At 41.8% G+C, this 18557-nt stretch overlaps 1 protein-coding gene across 2 annotated transcripts in view; it reads left to right on the forward strand.

Moving 5' to 3' along the window:
• prkd3 (protein kinase D3) overlaps window positions 1–11474 on the forward strand; it is a 37373-nt gene extending 25899 nt beyond the window's left edge. The window contains exons 6-19 of one of the 2 annotated variants that reach the window (XM_038728942.1): window positions 6–195; window positions 288–365; window positions 455–641; window positions 1285–1408; window positions 1636–1713; window positions 4570–4846; window positions 6025–6077; window positions 6478–6550; window positions 6662–6768; window positions 6909–7070; window positions 7988–8086; window positions 8181–8448; window positions 8936–9021; window positions 9790–11474. In XM_038728942.1, the coding sequence (XP_038584870.1) occupies window positions 6–195; window positions 288–365; window positions 455–641; window positions 1285–1408; window positions 1636–1713; window positions 4570–4846; window positions 6025–6077; window positions 6478–6550; window positions 6662–6768; window positions 6909–7070; window positions 7988–8086; window positions 8181–8448; window positions 8936–9021; window positions 9790–9963 (1956 nt within the window). In that variant the 3' untranslated portion in view covers window positions 9964–11474. Of the gene's footprint in view, window positions 1–2; window positions 196–287; window positions 366–454; window positions 642–1284; window positions 1409–1635; window positions 1714–4569; window positions 4847–6024; window positions 6078–6477; window positions 6551–6661; window positions 6769–6908; window positions 7071–7987; window positions 8087–8180; window positions 8449–8935; window positions 9022–9789 lie in introns of both variants that reach the window. The other variant, XM_038728941.1, reaches the window with a different exon arrangement.
• The last annotated feature ends 7083 nt before the right edge of the window (window positions 11475–18557 follow it).

Genomic DNA, 18557 nt, shown 5'->3' on the forward strand with positions numbered 1-18557 from the left:
AGCAGAGGTCCCATCAGGAGGCAGGGAAGCGGATCCTGTCTTGGAGCGGCAGGCCTATCTGGATGGAGAAGATGGTGCTGGGACGGGTTAAGGTGCCGCACACCTTCGCTATTCACACCTACACTCGTCCCACAATCTGCCAGTACTGCAAGCGTCTGCTCAAGGGTCTCTTTCGCCAGGGCATGCAGTGTAAAGGTAGCACTGCATATGAAAAGTGTGTATTTTGGTGGTGCATCATATAATTATGATGTGTTTGAATCTTGAATTTCTTTTATTTCATCTACCAGATTGCAGATTCAACTGCCATAAACGATGTGCTTCAAAGGTACCTAGAGACTGTTTGGGGGAGGTGGACTTCAATGGAGGTAAGTTCTACTTCCAAATTCACAGTGACAGTGTTACATCTCTAACATTTGCACTTTCAAATATTTGCTTATTTACTGTACATGTGTAGAGCCAGCCAGCCCTGGCCCAGACTCCGACACTACCATGGATACTATGGAGGTGGACAGTGGAGATATGGATGGCGGCAGAGGACTGGACGACCCAGAGGAACCCTCCACCCCAGATGAGAGGATGTTCGACATGGATTCTCCCTTCTTGGACAGAGAGAAGGATGAAGAGCCCATCAAGACTATTAGGTATGAACATGTTGATTTGATTAGATGTTATTGAGTTTGACATTTCTGGTACCCCAGTTAGAGACAAACATTGTGGCTGGCATGACACTGTGCCAAGACATTCTAGATTTCCTGCTGAAAAAGTGTTGGTGGTAATGTTCACTTTGTTGTCTCAGCCACAGTTCATGCCAGCTACCCAGTTCTATTTATTTATATATATGTATATATTTGCTAAATGTGCCATTATTTAACAGCTCAGTAAAGAGCAGACACAGGAAACAATTGGGACAAGGGGAAGACATGCAACAAAGGTCACATGCCCGAAAAGTGACTCAAAACGGGGACTTTGCGGTTATTCTTTAAATCACCAGGTCTAACTACCCAATTCCTATGTTTATTCTACACCAGCAGCATGTGTTTTATGTTTTGAGTAGAGTTGCCACTGCTGCAAACATAAAATGCATTACTTCCTGTGCAGGATTTCTTTCAGGAAAGACCTACCAGACTCTGGGTAGTTAGAGAAGCAAATGTTAAACATCTCATGAGCTAGCTACAGGTCAATTTAAATGTAACCCGTTACTGTTTCATTATATTTACCTCTAAAAAAATAACTAATTTTCATATTAATCGATGAAATCTAAATTTTTTGTGCGTGTGTGTCTAGCCCTTCCACTAGCAGCAACATCCCTCTGATGCGGGTGGTCCAGTCCATCAAACACACCAAGAGGCGGAGCTCCACTGTGGTGAAGGAGGGCTGGATGGTTCATTATACGAGCAGGGACAACCTGGTAAGACTGATAACCCCAAAAGCCCAACAAAGGAGCCCAGTCTCAAATGGACTGTGCTTAGCCTGTATGCTGGGGAAAACTCCTTCTCCAAAGCTGTTCACATGTGTTGAATTCAGCACAGAAGGTATTTTCCTCATGAAACTAAATTTTGAAGTACTGTAACATTGGTAGGTCACGTGTGTTCTGTCATTTGGACTAACTTGGTGTTCATTTCCCCCTTTTAACAGCGGAAGAGACATTACTGGAGGCTGGACAGCAAGAGTCTGAGTCTCTTCCAGAACGACACCGGGGCCAAGTTCTACAAAGTAAGCATAAAACTATCCTCTTCTTGGAAATATTGTGTCTTGTCCTCCACATTAAACACACAGTAGCATTTATTAATCTGTCAGAAAATGGAGCAGCTTTATGCAAGTGTATTTAGTGTTGAGTCCATGGTTGATAATATAAAAGCCCCCCATTAGAGTTCCAAAGTATTGAAAATATGCCATTACTTTTTTATGATTCAAAAGTGGTGATGTTGAAGTCATTTTCATAACATTATTGTTTGTCACACTTATGAGAGGTATGTAAATAGAATCTCACCAGTGGTAGCTGTGTGACTCAGCTCGAGGGCTGTCGTGTTGCAACTGTAAACTACCCTGAGGTCAGTCCCGGCCACTGAAATTTCCCCCGTGGTTTTTGTTAGCCTGCAGCCTGGTCTTGTTCCTGCATGAAATGAAAGGAACGACTCACTTACAGTAGTCCTCTTTAACTGTTGTGTATCAGAACAGATTGGACATTTGAAGGGGTTTTGATGAGAGAGTAAAAATTTAGTCTGGATTAACTGGACAATTTTAATACACAATTCTTCTCTGAAATTGTTGAATTAAAAAAAAGACAAGGAGATGTTAAATTTTGATTTTTAATATTTTTTAATCCAAAGTACGTGATGGCTGTGAGTGAAAAGCTGCAATTTCGATATGTAAAATCAGTTGTGGAGAGTGTGTGACACTGCCCGCTCAGTGCCAGCAGCGTAGTCAGTCATTACACTGCCCGCAGGGGCTTAATAGCACTGTAATTACACACTGAGGACCAAGGCAGGGAACTACAGCCTGCAAGGTAAAGACTTCCATGTGTGTTGGTGGGTGTGTGTGTGTGTTTGTGTAGGGCGGGGGTTGTAATTATTTTATTGTTCATGTCCTTTGTGTGTTTTGAGTCAGAGTTGTGTGGCAGTGGGCTGGTGTATATGATGCAGCAGAGTTTCCAGTGTGAGAGTCGGCATGTTCACTATGAGAGAGTGTGTGTGTGTGTGTGTGTGTCAAACAGGTGGTATGATACACAGCTGTATCTATAGTCCTCCTTTTTTTCTCCTTCTCGCTATCACCCTCTTATGCTGAAACAAGCCTGAAAAATACTTAATTGCCTCATCCTTCTCTCCCAATTATCCTGTCACACCCTGCATCTAAAGCCTTGGAGAGGAAACCTCAGCAGGGGCTGACTCCTCAGGGTGTGTTTACTGGCAGCTTTATGTGGTTCTTTATTATCAACTTGGCACTCAGCTATACGTTTAAGGCCTGCAGGAGGCTAATTGAAGGTTAGCTGTAAATGTCATCTTTTCACGCTTCAAAGTTTGGTCTTTGTCACGTGCTCGTTGCTTCATAGTAGCAGATTTCTATCCCTGATAGAGCTGATTTCCTGCACATATAGTAGAATAAAAGTCCTTTCAGCGGTTTCTTCCCAGAAACCACAGATTATCCATATGCTCAGTCTGTATCCGGGAAAGCGTCTGTCCTGGGCATTTTCCTTTCATTTCCCTGAAGTTTCTGAGCCTGCTGCTCATCAGTGTGTGGTTGTCCTTCCCTTTTCTTTATACCTCCAATCTGATTAGTGGTGGTCGCGTGGTGGCTAGCTTGCCAGGCATGGCAGCCATTTTCTCCATTTGGAAGCCATAACGGCTCTGCGTTTGAAGATGAGACCCCTGTACTTGTGGCTTTCTCTGAAGAACCTTTTATGGGGTGTGGGGGCTTCTCTCTGTCTCTGCCAGATTGAGTCCTGTCACACTGAAATTTTGCACCCACACAAACACACACCGGTAGTTGCCTTGTCTTTCGTCTCAGTGGCTAGCGGTAGCGCCAGCGGCTCGTGGTCAGATGGGGCCTCTGGCTGGCCCTGCCTTGTAATCAGGGAACCAGAGCACTTGAGCCGACACAGGACTCACTCACGTGACCCTGCCCCGCTAACCACAAGCACTTCATCTGAAACTCTGTGGTGAGCCATGCGGAGGGGACAGCGTGTGCCTCTCTGAGCCCCCATTGGCTGGAACTTTGCTGTGTTTTTTAATTTTTGACCCTCCCTCCTCTCTTTGATTTGACAGTGAGTTTGAAGGGGAAGGTGGGACTTTTAAAGTGTGCTCTCACTGTCCTCTCTGTATGTGCTCATAAGAGAGAGAAGAGTAAAGTTAGAGCTGGGACTTTATATTCAGCACTTTGATTATCCCCAAGAAGCGTGGAGACTTTTGGAGTGTGTGAGTGTTACTACTTGTATCAATACTGTTTTTGCTATTGTTGAGGTGGTGCATTACACCCGTAGGTTAAGAATTCTTCTGCTCTAATAACATTTTCTGTTTAAATTTCTTTAAATGAGATAATCAACTTTAAAAAAGTGGTATTGTTTTTTTTACAAAATTGGTAACTCGATTTTTTTAAGTTAAGGAAACCTGTTGCCTTTTTATTTTTTTACTTTTAGCTTTTGTCTAGTCAAAATGTTATTGTTGGATCATTTAAAAAAAAATGAACAAAATATATTTAATTATCCAATGAGGTATTTTATTTTTATTTTTTCTGCTGTTTTCTACCTCTCCTCCCAAGGTAAAATTATGTATATAATAAATGTAAATGGCACCTAGGCAGGAATGTGGTTGAGTATGTGTGTATTTTACACTGTTTTGTATTGAGGAGTGTTGTTTGTTTGTTTTTTACGCCAAGACGTTGTTTATGCCTCAGGTGTATTGGTTGGCTGTGCAGAAAACACTCAGTGGAATGAAGAAATATTGAGAAAGGAAAAAGAAAAGCTTGAGCTCTCACTTGATAAATGTTCTGGATCCTATTTTTGTGAGAAACGCAGAATATAATATTTTGTGTTTTGTTTGTTTTTATAATCTCTGTACCTCACCACTCCCACAGGAAATCCCTCTCTCCGAGATCCTCCAGGTGGAACAGTCCAAAGACTACAGTAATCTGGCCCAAGGCAGCAACCCACACTGCTTTGAGATCATCACAGCCACCATGGTCTACTATGTAGGGGAGAACAACTGCGGTCACTACCACAGTCCCGCTCTGGCCGCCTCAGGAGTCGGCATGGAGGTGGCTCAGGGCTGGGAGAAGGCCATCAGACAGGCCTTGATGCCCGTCACCCCACAGCCCAGTGTGGCCAGTGCTGCTGGCCACGGCAAAGATCATAGTAAGTAAAAGATTGTAGCTCTCTTGTGCATAAAGCTTATTTTGGAAGAAATGAGAAAACAAATTGAAATGGAACAATTAAATAGAAACATTGCTTTTCTTCCTCTAAAAGGTGATATTTTTTGGAATTCAGACAATCGATCATGTGTTAAATTTGATACTGGAATTTCATGTGCCGAAGGGTGAGATTAAAGGTGTCATGCATTCAAGTGAAAAAAGTGAATAAAAGTTTTAAGTGATGTTTCATTGAACATTTTTAACCTTTTGCCTGGCAAAACTCTTAAATTCTGAAAAGAAGACAGATTTTAAAATGCAAAAGTGATGATGATGACAGATTTTATAGTCAGTGAGGAATGTTTTCAGTTTGTGACTGTGTGCCTTAGATCAGACAAGTTTGGGTTTTCCCTGTCAGTTTTCTTGACTCAACACAAGACTAAGTTACTAACTACGAGGGCCACAACAAACGAAAAGTCTCACTTTCCTTGATTATGTGTGTTGAAAAGTTTGAGGTTAGCCTAAATAGAAAGCACCACCTTGGTTGAAGTGGTCAAAAAAACACTTAGAAATCTGGCCTTAGCTTTTGATAGGCAGGGAAAACCCTGCGTTTGGCGAAAGGAAGTGACAGTAGTGACAAATGAACTGACATGACTGAAACCGAAGGCAGAAGGTCTCACCCACAGTAGTCAAGACAGAGATTATCTCAGGTCAGTGAATTTGGTCTTGAACAACAAAAACAGCAATGTGTGGGCTATTATTTGAGGTTCTAGGTAAATGGTGTATTATGTGGTTATTTCTCATTCAAAATTTAAATTACATTTTTGTGTGTAGCATTAGTGAAAACGATCACAACATCATGTTTTCTACTTGCTTTTATCTCTGGCTTTTGTCTTAATTCCCAGTTATGAAATACATTGCATACTTGCACCATTCAGTCACACATAGCTTCCCAGATCAATTTTAAAGCCAGTTTATTGTCTAATAAAATGCCTTATTATGTGGAGCTGTGACTTATTGCATGCAGCTGCAATAAGCTTGAAGGTTTTGGAAAAAACAAAAAAACACTATTATTTGAGTTATGCGCCTCCAATTACTTAAGGATTCACTGGCTGCATGATGCATTGGTCAAGTGGCCTTTTTCAGTTGTTTAATGTGAAGACATTATGTGTTTTCTCTCTCCAGAAGAGCTGTCCATAAGCATATCTGTGTCCAACTGCCAGATCCAGGAGAATGTGGTGAGTGGGGCTTCTTTATTCTCGGAGATGCTGTTGCACAATTTCCCTGCACAGTCTGCACATGCATTCATGTGCTATTAAAGTAGCTGTTGTGGTAAAATCTGAAATTGAATCCTACAGTTTTTTTAACAAAACCTACAGTGGAAGCTTTTATGTTGCAATGGGGAAGCTGCAGACCCATTTTTTGGAAGGGATTTTTGTCTCAGTTCCACTTCTGCATTGAGTGAAAGTTAAATATACTATATATGTTTTATATATATAGCAAGAGCTACATTTTTTTCTGGGCTTTTGGTGATGTCATTGTAACAGTACACTTTGCCAATGTCAGCATGGAAAATTAACCAAATGTTAAAGCAGTAAAAGTAAAATTCAACAGTAACAGCAAATTATCTGTGTGTAGGATATTGCCTCAGTGTACCAAATATTCTCTGATGAGGTGCTAGGATCAGGCCAGTTTGGCATCGTATATGGAGGTATGTTTCGCATTTGATATAGTACCACATACATTTTACATAATATTGCTCTACTTTGAATTATTTTAAATGTGCAGGCATGTTAAAGTTATTCATCCCATTAACTTTTAGGCAAACACAGAAAGAGTGGCAGAGATGTGGCAATCAAGGTAATTGACAAGATGAGATTTCCTACCAAGCAGGAGAGCCAGCTGAGGAATGAGGTGGCAATATTACAGGTAATGAACAGAATCTATCAATGATAGCACAAAATGGCGATATAACTAATAAGCAAATATGTCAATGTCTTTCCTAAGTTGTTGTTCCCTCACTGCTCCTGAATCACTGTAGACTCAATGTATTTGGGGCTTTTCTTCAGAATCTGCATCACCCAGGAATCGTCAACTTGGAGTGTATGTTTGAGACGCCCGAGCGGGTGTTTGTGGTTATGGAGAAGCTGCATGGCGACATGCTGGAGATGATTCTGTCCAGCGAGAAGAGCAAACTGCCTGAACGAATCACCAAGTTCCTGGTAACACAGGTACGAAACACACTTCTCACCCCTTTGCTCCATCTCAATCAAAATCTTTGGAATGCCCTGTAGCCTTATGCCACTATATTGTTACTATCTGTGAAAGCAGCTGATCACGGTCAAATGAACTGATAATCAATAAGAGCTACAGCATGTGTCTGCCTTTTCACATTTTAAACTTTAAAATGGTGCCCTCCTTCACCTTCTTGCTAGCATTTTTGTGCTTTATTTTATCATTGCTTTCTTTCCCTCTCTCCCTGTGTCCTCCCTTCTGTTTTTGGGGTGTGTTTGCCCACTGTGCATGAGCCTGTGCTCCAGCGCCAGGGCCTGTTTATTCTTGTGGCGAACTGATTGGGGCGGTGGTGTTTACCAGATTGGTCTGCATGGCATCACGGCCTCCTCCCTGGCTATGGATTACAGCCTGCAGTGTGCTGGTGGCTTTGTGGCCTGATTAGAAGAGCAGCAGGCCCTGGGCCTCAATGGATCCCGTGTTCCAAACAGGAGCGGGGCCATTAACAACAGCCCCATTAGCTGTGGCGGGACCTGGCTCTGATGTGGTCAGGAGGACTTCTGTCAAAGTCAGGGTCAGGATAGGAGAGCCAGGCGCACTGTGGTTTTGGTACAGGGCCATAGGCAGACAAGCGTGCAGCGCTAGCTTACGCCAGGCCTCGCGAATATAGATGGGATGATGAGATGAGATCATTTGTCTTTATGTGAAGGTACTGGTCAGGATGGAAGTATTTAAGGGCATTTGCTTATACTGCTGGTATTTTTCCACATGGCAGCACCATAGATTCTACTGCTTAGATTATTCAAACATTACCCTGTTTATACGATACTCTATATACATTGAAACATTAGATGCTAGCGTTTACAGTATTGTCATCTGGATTTTTTTAGCAACATTGTGGGTTTTTTTGCTGCAGATCCTGGTGGCCTTGAGACATTTGCACTTCAAAAACATTGTTCACTGTGACTTGAAGCCCGAAAATGTACTACTGGCCTCTGCAGAGCCCTTTCCTCAGGTAAAAAAAAGAATATTTGTGCATATATGTATGTTTTTGTTCTGTCCGCATTTGTGTGTATGTATGTTGACCCTGTTTTTATGCTTTATGACAGGTAAAGCTGTGTGACTTTGGCTTTGCCCGTATCATTGGCGAGAAGTCGTTCCGGCGCTCTGTAGTGGGCACGCCGGCTTACCTGGCTCCAGAAGTGCTGCGCAGTAAAGGCTACAACCGCTCCTTAGACATGTGGTCAGTGGGAGTCATCGTGTACGTGAGCTTGAGCGGGACCTTCCCTTTTAATGAGGACGAGGACATTAATGACCAAATCCAGAATGCTGCCTTCATGTACCCACCTACACCCTGGAAGGACATCTCTACAGAGGGTAAGATGAACAGTTTGTTCGTTTTGTACCGTTTATTGAAGTAAACTAAAGTAAAGCTAAAATATTTAACAATGCTTGATCAAATGTGGCCGGTAACTTCACGCCTATTAGTGCTGCTGGCACCCGTAGTTTAGTGTCAAACTGATACTTAGACATGTAACCTCAGAGCTGTCCTCCCCACCTACACGTCTGGGTCGTCTGAACTTTGATCTGACTTTTCGTTGTCTGTGAATGAGATGAATCACTTTCAAATCTCCCCCAACTGCCCAAGCTGCAGCTCCCCCGACATACAGTGTGAAAGACAACATGGTGAACCAAAAGGTGTTTGTGCTTATGTAACAAACTACAGCAACCCCTATTCTTGCTGTTATGTGCTATGATAGTTATCATTTGCTGTGTGAACTGCTTAGAGAGTCTTGTCCTTTTCTTTGACACTGACACAACAACTTATTGATAGAGATCTGCATATTATCGATTTCTTTCACAGCCACAGATCTGATCAACAATCTTCTCCAAGTCAAGATGAGGAAGAGGTACAGCGTCGACAAGTGTCTCAGCCATCCCTGGTTACAGGTGACTTATTTGCTTATTTTCTCTTGCACTTTATCCCATTTGATGCAACACAAACATACTGTTAGATTCAGGCCGACCCACTTTCCAAGGACAGTGCCTCATAATCATCGCTTTTGGATATTTTCTTTTCAACAGTCATCAACTGATTGTTGTCTGTAAATCTGTGGTTACAATGCAAACACAAAAGGCTAACGGCTAATTCAGCATTACTTTTTTGGTGTAAATTAGCCGAAATGTGAACAATTAAAAAAACAAGCAAACAAAAGAAAATTAAAGCATACATGTGGTTTAGCCTACTCACTCACTCCATGGCAACATTATAATACCTGCTTCCAACCCCCAAAATTATGCAAACTATAGTTCAAAGATTTAGAATAAGATTATCCCAAATAAAAGTCAGAAAAAAGAATAATAAGAGTTACAAAATGTTGTTGTTTTGAACTGTCAGAATTTTTTTTTACATTAATAAGGTTCAAAATATTCAACATAGTTCTAATATCCCTGGAACCCTGACAACACTATCCATTCATAGACAGATGTTGCTGAAAACCTGTGGATTCACCAATTTTAAATAACATAAAACCACTTAGAAATATATAAAAATATGGCAGATCTGACTAAGACATGCTAAAAGCCTGTAAATAAATGAAGTGAAAGCCGAGCTTGAAAGCATTGGGTTCAAAGGAATTTACTCTTTTAATTTCAGGAATACATCTTCACTAATGAGGACAATTTACTGAATTCATTCAAAATGTCTCTTTGCCTCAGGACTATCAGACATGGCTGGACCTCAGGGAGTTTGAGACGCGGCGAGGTGAGCGATACATCACCCACGAGAGTGACGACGCACGCTGGGAGGAGTACGCAGATGAGCACAGTCTGGTTTACCCCAAGCACTTCATCATGGCTCCAAACCTGGATGACATGGAAGAGGACCCCTAGTGGCACAGGGGGCTTACTACACAGCATGTATTAAGGACAAAGATTGTCACAGAGACTTTTTTCATGAAGCTTTGGGAGCCTTGGGCTTTCCCTCCAGAACTGTTTGGAAATGGAGGGAAGCCAATCAGGTGGAGAATAACTCTCCGGAGGCTTTAAAAGTGGGGGAAACCCTAGAATTTGTAGCATGAAGCACTGCTACAAGCAGCGTGCAGGTGGAGATGCGTGGCACAGAAACGCATTAAGAAACTGTCTGGAGAGAAGAGCGCTCATCTTCTTTTTGCACGAAATCAATACATTCCATGGATTTGCTCAAGTTTGGTTCATTTTTAAGAACAGTCACAAAGCAAAATATGCAAGCTGAATGTAGTGGTTTAGTTGTTGTACACACAATTTTGGATAGCTTTGAGTAATAATATGACTATGTGAGAGAAGAGATCAGAGAAAGAGCTTACCCCAGGAGTAAAGGGCACTTTTCACAAGGGATTTACAGTCTGAGAATTTAAAACACGAGTTTTGTTCTCATTTACGAACTGTTTGTGAGACTGTCCTTTGGCGTGAAACTGGAACTATCACATATATTTGTATGTCTTTTAATGTATTTCATACTTGTGGTAGAGTTTTGCACTATATTACCATTGAACATAGCAATTGAATAGAAACACTATTCGCTGCTACAGAGAGCAAACCGTTTTTGAGTGTCCAGTCTAGGTGCAAAATTTTACCCAGCGATAATCAGCAGATAGTTGATGCTGATTGCACAGTATTGAATGCTTTTTCACCATTTGTTATTAACTTCATAACAGTATGAGTAGGATCTGTTAGTGGCAGCTAATAGTGTGCAAGTTTTATCAACTTTCCCCCTGAAGAAACCGGACCAACATACCCTGACCAAATATGATAACAAAAACTATTTCAGTGTTTCCAAACCTTTTTCAAATGAACATTGTGAATGTGCTCAATGCTACAAGACAAAAACCCTGAACTGTCAGTAAATGCAATAATGGAGCCACTTTTTTCTGTTCAGCATGAGGCTAAAACAGCACAGACACTATGTTTCAGCATCATGCTTTAGTGTATCTTTTTCAGTAGTATCACAGTATTCATGAATGTGACTTTTTAAGCACGCAGATTCTGGAATATGTGATTTTGATGCCCTTTAGGTATCTGAAGTGTTGCATCACCAAAGGTGGCCAACCTAGTTTTTAAAGAACAAAATATTGGTGTCAATTTCCTTGTTCATTATGTTGTCTGGACCATTGTAACAACCCTTTTGTCTGGACTGTGAACAGAAAGGAAATGGAGTATAATTACCTTATGGTTCACATGGGAGTTAGTTATAGTGCTACAGTTTTGTAGTTTACTCTGTTGGTGTGTTTTGGGAGTACGTTCCTGTTTCCTGTTGTCCTTTTCCTGTCTTTGTTGCCGCTGGATTGGCAGGTGTCAGTGTTTTGTATATTTCAGTACATACCAATGGAATAAAAAACATCTTAACTAAGAATGAAAACATTCTCTTTAAGGTCTGACTGTCTTTCTGTTCATGCGCCTGACTTTAACCATAGATTTTATATATTATAGTGCCTCAGCATGCGTGCATGCATGCATAAGCAGCCCCTGGCTTGTAGTGTTGGTGTATGTTGCATCACGATGTGTGAGTGAGTGAGTATGTGTGTGTAGTGGTTTCACATGTCAGATCCCATTCTCAGCAGCTGGATGTGATTGTTGCACCACACCGCGCAGTTTGCTGAGCCAGTCGCTCACCACAAGGGAGTAATGACATAGTTAAAGAGGGTGGTGGTGATGTGGGGGTTTGTGGAAGACTTTGAAATTGCTATCATAGAATCCCTTCAAGTATCAAACGTGGGCTCAGCTCTAGCCCTATGAATGTCTTATTCCTGTACTTCAGAATGGGACTATTGTTTGAAGGTGCAGTTCACCACAAACTACACAGAATAGACAGCTGCCATTAATTTACCAAAACCTTTGAAGTTTGCTGTCCTTGATTCTTCCACAAATGTTCACTGCACTTACTGCAGATACTGGCCGAACGCTGTTAGCAATCATGGCTAGCATTATTGCAATGCTATCATCTAATAGCCATGGTTGAGAAGTTGAAGATTCTCTTTTTTTCCCCTCCAAATGACACTCAATACTGCTCTCCTGTATCTGATAGTCGGAATGTTTTCAAGATGTTGATCCTCTTTGCAGGCCAGATGACCCCATTAACCTCTGTGGGGGAGACATTTATAGACCAAACAGGCAAAAAATACAACTCAGAGTTCACTGAGTTGGTGCTCACACATTAAGCAGTGGGCAAAGTAAAGCCAAACTACTCTCCATAATACATCACACATTTTAGTGAAGCTTGTGTTTTTCAAATTTAAGGATTCATTGTTGGAAGAGGTGTACCTAACAGTCATTTAGAAGAAAGTATATTTAAGCAAAACTGCTGGGGAAGAGTGAAATGTCTCCCTCCTCTGGCTGTGTGGAGGTGTACGCAATCCTACCTGTCATTCTATAAAGTCTACTTTTATGTTCATCATGTGCAGTGTCATCATAGAGGTGTTAGTTTATATTTTAGCAATGAGTTCATAGTTAGTGATGTGTTGTACTGGACTGCATTATATTGAAAGGTATTTCTATTTTTCTACCCCACCTCAATATGTGAAAGGGAAGGACAAAATATTAGAAAACATTTCTCAATATAATGTAGTTCACTACTACACCACCTTTAATAACTAACCAACAATGTGACCGAAAACTGAACATTATGAGCTTTGTAGAGATAGATGTTATGGTAAGACTGTTATATTGGAGTGCATTAGATAGTACAGGTGACTAATAAAGGGCTCTCTATATTCACATTAGTGGGGAGACCATATTTAAAGTCCCCCTTGACACAAAAATGTGGAGTTCTCTCTGTGCTAACCTTAAATCTGAGTTTAACACACATTAGTTCAAGCAGGATTTTGTGACATCCCAACTTTGAAAGCCAATCGTGGTCCAATATGCAACTTACACAGGTGTGATGTGGAAAGTCGACACACAATGGGAATGCACCTTTTAGTGAAGTATGAGACAGTATGTCTAATTTAAAATGAACAATATTTGCCTATTCGTAGATTCTTGATTTTGCCTTATGGAGACTACTATGTTTTAGCTGTAGTAATAGTTTTAGGCATTTTGCATAGGCATATGTCTGAAAACATGTCTGGTGGGGATCTTTAAAATATTGTGATTAAAAAGCAAGGAAATTATTCGGGCTCGGCAATATGTGACATATATATTTTATGATAATATGAGTCTACATTATCAGAAAGGAAGCAAATGAGTGATACAGGGGCCCATTTGCTATTGTATGCATGTTTGTATTCATAGAATGTCACATGGGGACAATAGGTCCTATCTTTAGTCTGTATCCACCACTATGCGTCTACTGACAAGTAGTTCTCTTTGCTGCCAGAAGGTGTCACTCTCTGTAGGTTAATCCAGTCAAATTGTAATGGAACAGTCAGAGTCTTGTGGGACATTTCTGAAACAGGATGTGTGATAAAGCATTCGGTTATCCTAAGATGGATAAACATTCTTTTTTTTTCTTTTTTTTTACATGTAGAGCATCAGACGTGCTCTCGTCTACAACATTTAGAAGTTACCTGTGCATATACCTTCACACACGAGTGCGTCACACATTACAAGTGGATACAGCCAAAGAAATCTCACGTAGAGTGAACTATAAAACATATTGTAGAATTTACATGAATCAAGTCTGTGCTATCAGATGCTTGTCAGTGATCACGTCTGTTGAAGGATCAGAGAGCAGCAGTCTTTGTAGCCCTGATCTGGGGTCTGCGTATTTGTTGAGCAGCTTTGCCCAGTAGCTTCTCGGCAGGTCTCTTGTCACCTTAAGGAGAGGTCCTAACCCCCACCCCCTTGTCCCCACCTCTCCTCTACGTCCTCCATTCCCTTGCTTCTCTTCTCTGCTCCATGCTGGGTGTCCATGGGCTCCAGACCAAACAAGCAAACAAACATAACAACAGAAAAACCCATCACACAGACAAGGTTGGTCTGGGCTTGGGGGAGAGATGGGGAGAGATCTTGTTTGCTTTCTGGGCCGGTTCCATTTCACTGTGATGGCAGAGAAGGCCTCCCAGGACACGGCTACTCACACTTCTGTTTGACTTCCGGGGGGGGATCAAGGTGGTCCTTGGCACTGACACATCCCATCCTGACCCAATAGACTGCTGGCTGCAGCCACGGGCCTGTAGCCTTTACCTAAGCTGGCCCTGTACTCTTTACCCGTGGTCTTTGCCTTTATCTGAGGAACTTGTTGGTGTGGCATTCAGCTGGTGGCCTTTAATCCGCACAATGCTGTCTTTCAGTCATGACCAGTAAATATAGCGATTAATTTGATGACTTGAACCTGGCATACCATGTATACAGCATGCTATCACATTACATTATCAGTAAATAGTGACTGGGATAAAGAAGCTTATTGTGTAATTGCTAAACCTTTTCTCAAGATGCAGAAAGTGTCCAGTACTAGAGTACAAAACCTCAAACTTTTACAGCCTGTAAATTGTAGACTTAGACATTGTTTCCATATTATCAGCTCAGTGCCCTCGGCTTGTAACTGACCTGCACAGTAGTTTTTTTTTTACTTTTGCTCCCTGTGTCCTTGATGAAGGACACAAGTCCCAGGAAACACTTATTCTCCAATCTCTAACACAATCTCACAGCACACAATGTATTTTTCCTATCTGTTCTTTCCACATTAAGACCCAGGAGACAAATCTTAAATGTATACCACCCATGTGTGTATTAAAGACAAAGGTTTCCAAACCATGGCAAGTCGTTGACAAGATCAACTTTGAACTTCCTGCATGTTTACCTATTTCCTAATGGCCTGAATCATGGAAGCTATGTGTCCATTTTGAAGAATTGTTTAGAACGAAAAGATAGTAAGAGTTTATTATACCAGATACGAGATGTTTCTAATTCAGAGTTTTAGACTGTGTATTGCAGAAAAAAAGGTCAAAGCTTTGTGTGTGGCGGCTGGTAGGGACATCAAGACACTAAAGCAGTGGAGAGAGGAAATGAAAGCTGGAAATGGTTTCCTAGTCTGGGAAAATGCAAATGAGCAACATAGGTATGTTTGATTTGCTGACGCCAGCTGTGCCTGGAGAATTCCCCTGACCCATCCTATGGACCGGTTGCTGTGTGAGGCCACATGTACCCTGTTGCAAAGCAGGCAGGAGCAATACACAACACCACCCCCGAAAGGGCTGGCCATTGAACTCTCAGGCAAGTGGCAATATTTGCTCACCTGAAATACACACATCTTGCCAATTGCGGTCAGGGTGGGCTCAAGGACTGGGGAAGGAACCCTTGATGCAGCTGTGGCCCGGAGAAAGACCAGACCAGGAAGTTTTGTGGCTGGAGAAGGGTGGGGGCTCTCTTGGCAGGGGCTGTTTAGCGGTGGCGGCCCCATTGTGTCTTAAAGGAGGCAGGGACCGTATTTGTTCGAAGCTGCAGGAGGCTGATGAGGTGCTAATCTGTTGAGTGGCTGTGTCATTGGGCCTCTGTTCCCAATAGCCTGTTAGCTGTCAGGGCCTGTAAAAAAGGCACAATTTACGGGCCCCAGGCCAGGACTCAACCATCGGTGTCCACGGGTAAGCAAATACAGATTGGACACTTATGTTGTTGCTCTGGTAGGGCAGACTTTACTACCAGGCTCCTGGGGTGACACGTAGGCAGCCTCTTTCAGCCCTCTTCATGAGTTGTCGGCCCCCTCTTTGCTCCTCTGTAAACACTACAAATTAGCCATCTGCATATGGATGGGCCCTTGGTCCATACAGGAAGGAGACAACTGCCTGGGAGAAGGGAGAAGATACAGGCTCTCCTCTAATGTAGACCAGATATACATGCTCCACTATCAGCTTTTAATTTCTACCCTCATGCATACGAAAGGAAGGATAGCACATTCAGGCACAGGGGTTTTTAAGATATGCCAGAAACGTGTGCCTGCTCAAGAGAGTGTGAGATTTTGTTGTATGGTGCTTTGAAGCATGAGGATAATGAAAGTGCAGTGCTGCCCAGTTGTTTGAGATGGGTTCGGGTCAGCAGTCAGAGGTAATCCCAAACTTGAATTTCCCCATCAACCTGGAATACAGATAAGACAGCAGCAGATATGAACCTCACTCACTGTCTAACTGAGTGACTGATGGAAAAAGGAAATGGACCAAAAGCCTCTCTCAGATGTAGAGCTGAGATGTGTGTGTGTGTGTGTGTGTGTGTGTGTGTGTGTGTGTGTGTGTGTGCATGTTTTCTCAAGAGGTCTGTCAGAGATGATCGCAGCCAAGCAGATTTGTGGAAATTGAGCATTGTGGTGATCAAAGGAAGATTTGTATTAAAGATTGCTTCAATATTACAACAATACAACATTATTTCAAGTCAAACCTAGATTTAAATTGTTGATCAATTAATTAAACCACCATGGAAATGATGCTAGTTGGTTATGCCCATGTCCCTTGAGTCAGTTAGGATTAGAAAGACCATTACTGATACACAACTTTTTAATCACAGGTCAGGTTTGCCCTCGTGTCCAACCTGACGTGGCTCTGACAGCATGACGGCGGAGTGTGAACGGCAATGCCTCATTATGGATTACGGCATGGGCTTGATTGTAGTGATATTTAGACACATGGGAGCCCGGCACTTTAATTAACATAGCACTACTGGCCCCCCTCCTGTTTTAATTGCCTTCAGTCTGTGATTAAATGTGTATTGACTCTGCAGTTGGTCCACTAATGAATAACAATGTGCTGATTTGGTGATATTAAATCTTTTGGCTCTAATACACATCCCATCCACGTTGCTTAGGAAGCTCAGACATTACAAGGGACAACGGCATCTGAGCACATCTATGTCAGAGTGGGGGAATATATCACACAATCCATGTGAACTGTAGGATTTTCATTTTGTGTCCATTTATTCAAGCAATCATCCCTTTTAGTTTTCTTTCTCTTTTAAACCTAGCACATATGGGACTACAACTTTGTACAAGCACAAATAAATCCTTGATATTTAATTATCCGCACTGAAATGTACACAGTACATAAAATAGGGCACCACTTCTACTATGGTGCCCTTTCTATAATGCATAAATGTTTAAATTATTTATTAATGGTTAATAAAACACTATGGATAATTCAGGCCATTCAAAAGAAAATAAATTGGGTTTCCAGGTTTTGAAAACCCCATTGGGCAAGTTTCTTTTAAAATCCTTTTTAGGTAAAAATGCAGTTATAAATGTTGGCAATCCATTATGACTTTCTCATGAGTTTCTCTTTTTCAAATAAGCCATAGAGTTTGGAGTTATAAATGTTGTTAAATTGTTAATGAGGTGATTTTGGTCTATATCATTTGCAGCCCTTTTCTAGAATTATGTGGTCAAATGCTCAAAGGGAGTTTAAACAACCTTGCATCCAGAAAGCTGGTCTTATTAATGCCTATAATTGACCTATTAAGAATTTGTAAATTATTTATTAGCCATTAATAAAGGAATTTGTTACAGCATAAACCCTTTATAAAGGGTGTCTTAGCAGAAAGCGGTACCTAAATTTGTTTTAAACTCTGTGTTGCAACAATCAGAGCTCCTAAAGACTCTAATTTGGTGCACATGCGTTCTTTAGTGTCATCTGATCTGTGCATCTCTTGGGATCCCTCACACTGTCCTCACTCTACCCGTGTGGTCCAATAGATAAACTGTCACCTTGTTTGATAAATGAAGGGCAGCAGTCAACATAGGGTCCTTTACCATGACAAGAGAGAAGTACTGAATCTGCAATGCCGTGGATACAGTCAACATAAAACATATCGAATGGCATTCCTCGCCACATTCCTCTCAATATCAAAAGGTGCGTATTTGAGGATATCCTTAGTGCGTTTACGCCTGTGTTTGCGCCCTGACCCACTGGGGCCAGTGCAATAACTTTGGACTCCCTCCCACACTGCATCTCGTTGCAATGACCACTCTCAGTTTTTATTTAGCTGTGTTGTGTGCCTTCCCAGTCCAGACGCTTTTCAGATTCATTTCCAGGTAAACACAGTGTGGCCAGCCACAAACCTGCGGCCAACAGGCGTTGTCACAGCTGTGGCAGATAATGGCAAGTCCAAACTCCAGCCCGGCTCTGGAATGTTTACTGTCACCACAGGCAAGTTGGCAGCAAACATTTTTTCCCCAGCACTTTGTTAGAGGAAGACTCTCTCGTTATTAATTTTATTTTGATGAATTACATGCTTAACCCTTTTGCCCTATTCTCTATTGTGTGACTCGATGCACTCAGAAGGATACAAAAGGACAAAAAAAGGACCGTCCTTAAGTGAATCTTTAAATTTCAGCTGAAAAAAAATCCTTACTTTGAAAGTTGAAACTTAAAGTTAACACATTCCTGCCAACAACTCCTGGGTGTTTGAAGGAATGTTCGAAGAGTTCCGCCTTTCTCACACAGACCAGGGAGCACCCTGTTTCCATCCCCCTGCCCTGCACCCAAGAACTCCCACCCCAGACACCCAACAGCATCTGTACCAGAAAACTA

The sequence above is a fragment of the Micropterus salmoides genome, unplaced genomic scaffold, assembly GCF_014851395.1.
Source record: "Micropterus salmoides isolate LMB-PRFRI ecotype aquatic unplaced genomic scaffold, ASM1485139v1 Ms_hic_scaffold_19, whole genome shotgun sequence".
Taxonomy (NCBI): Eukaryota; Metazoa; Chordata; class Actinopteri; order Centrarchiformes; family Centrarchidae; genus Micropterus; species Micropterus salmoides.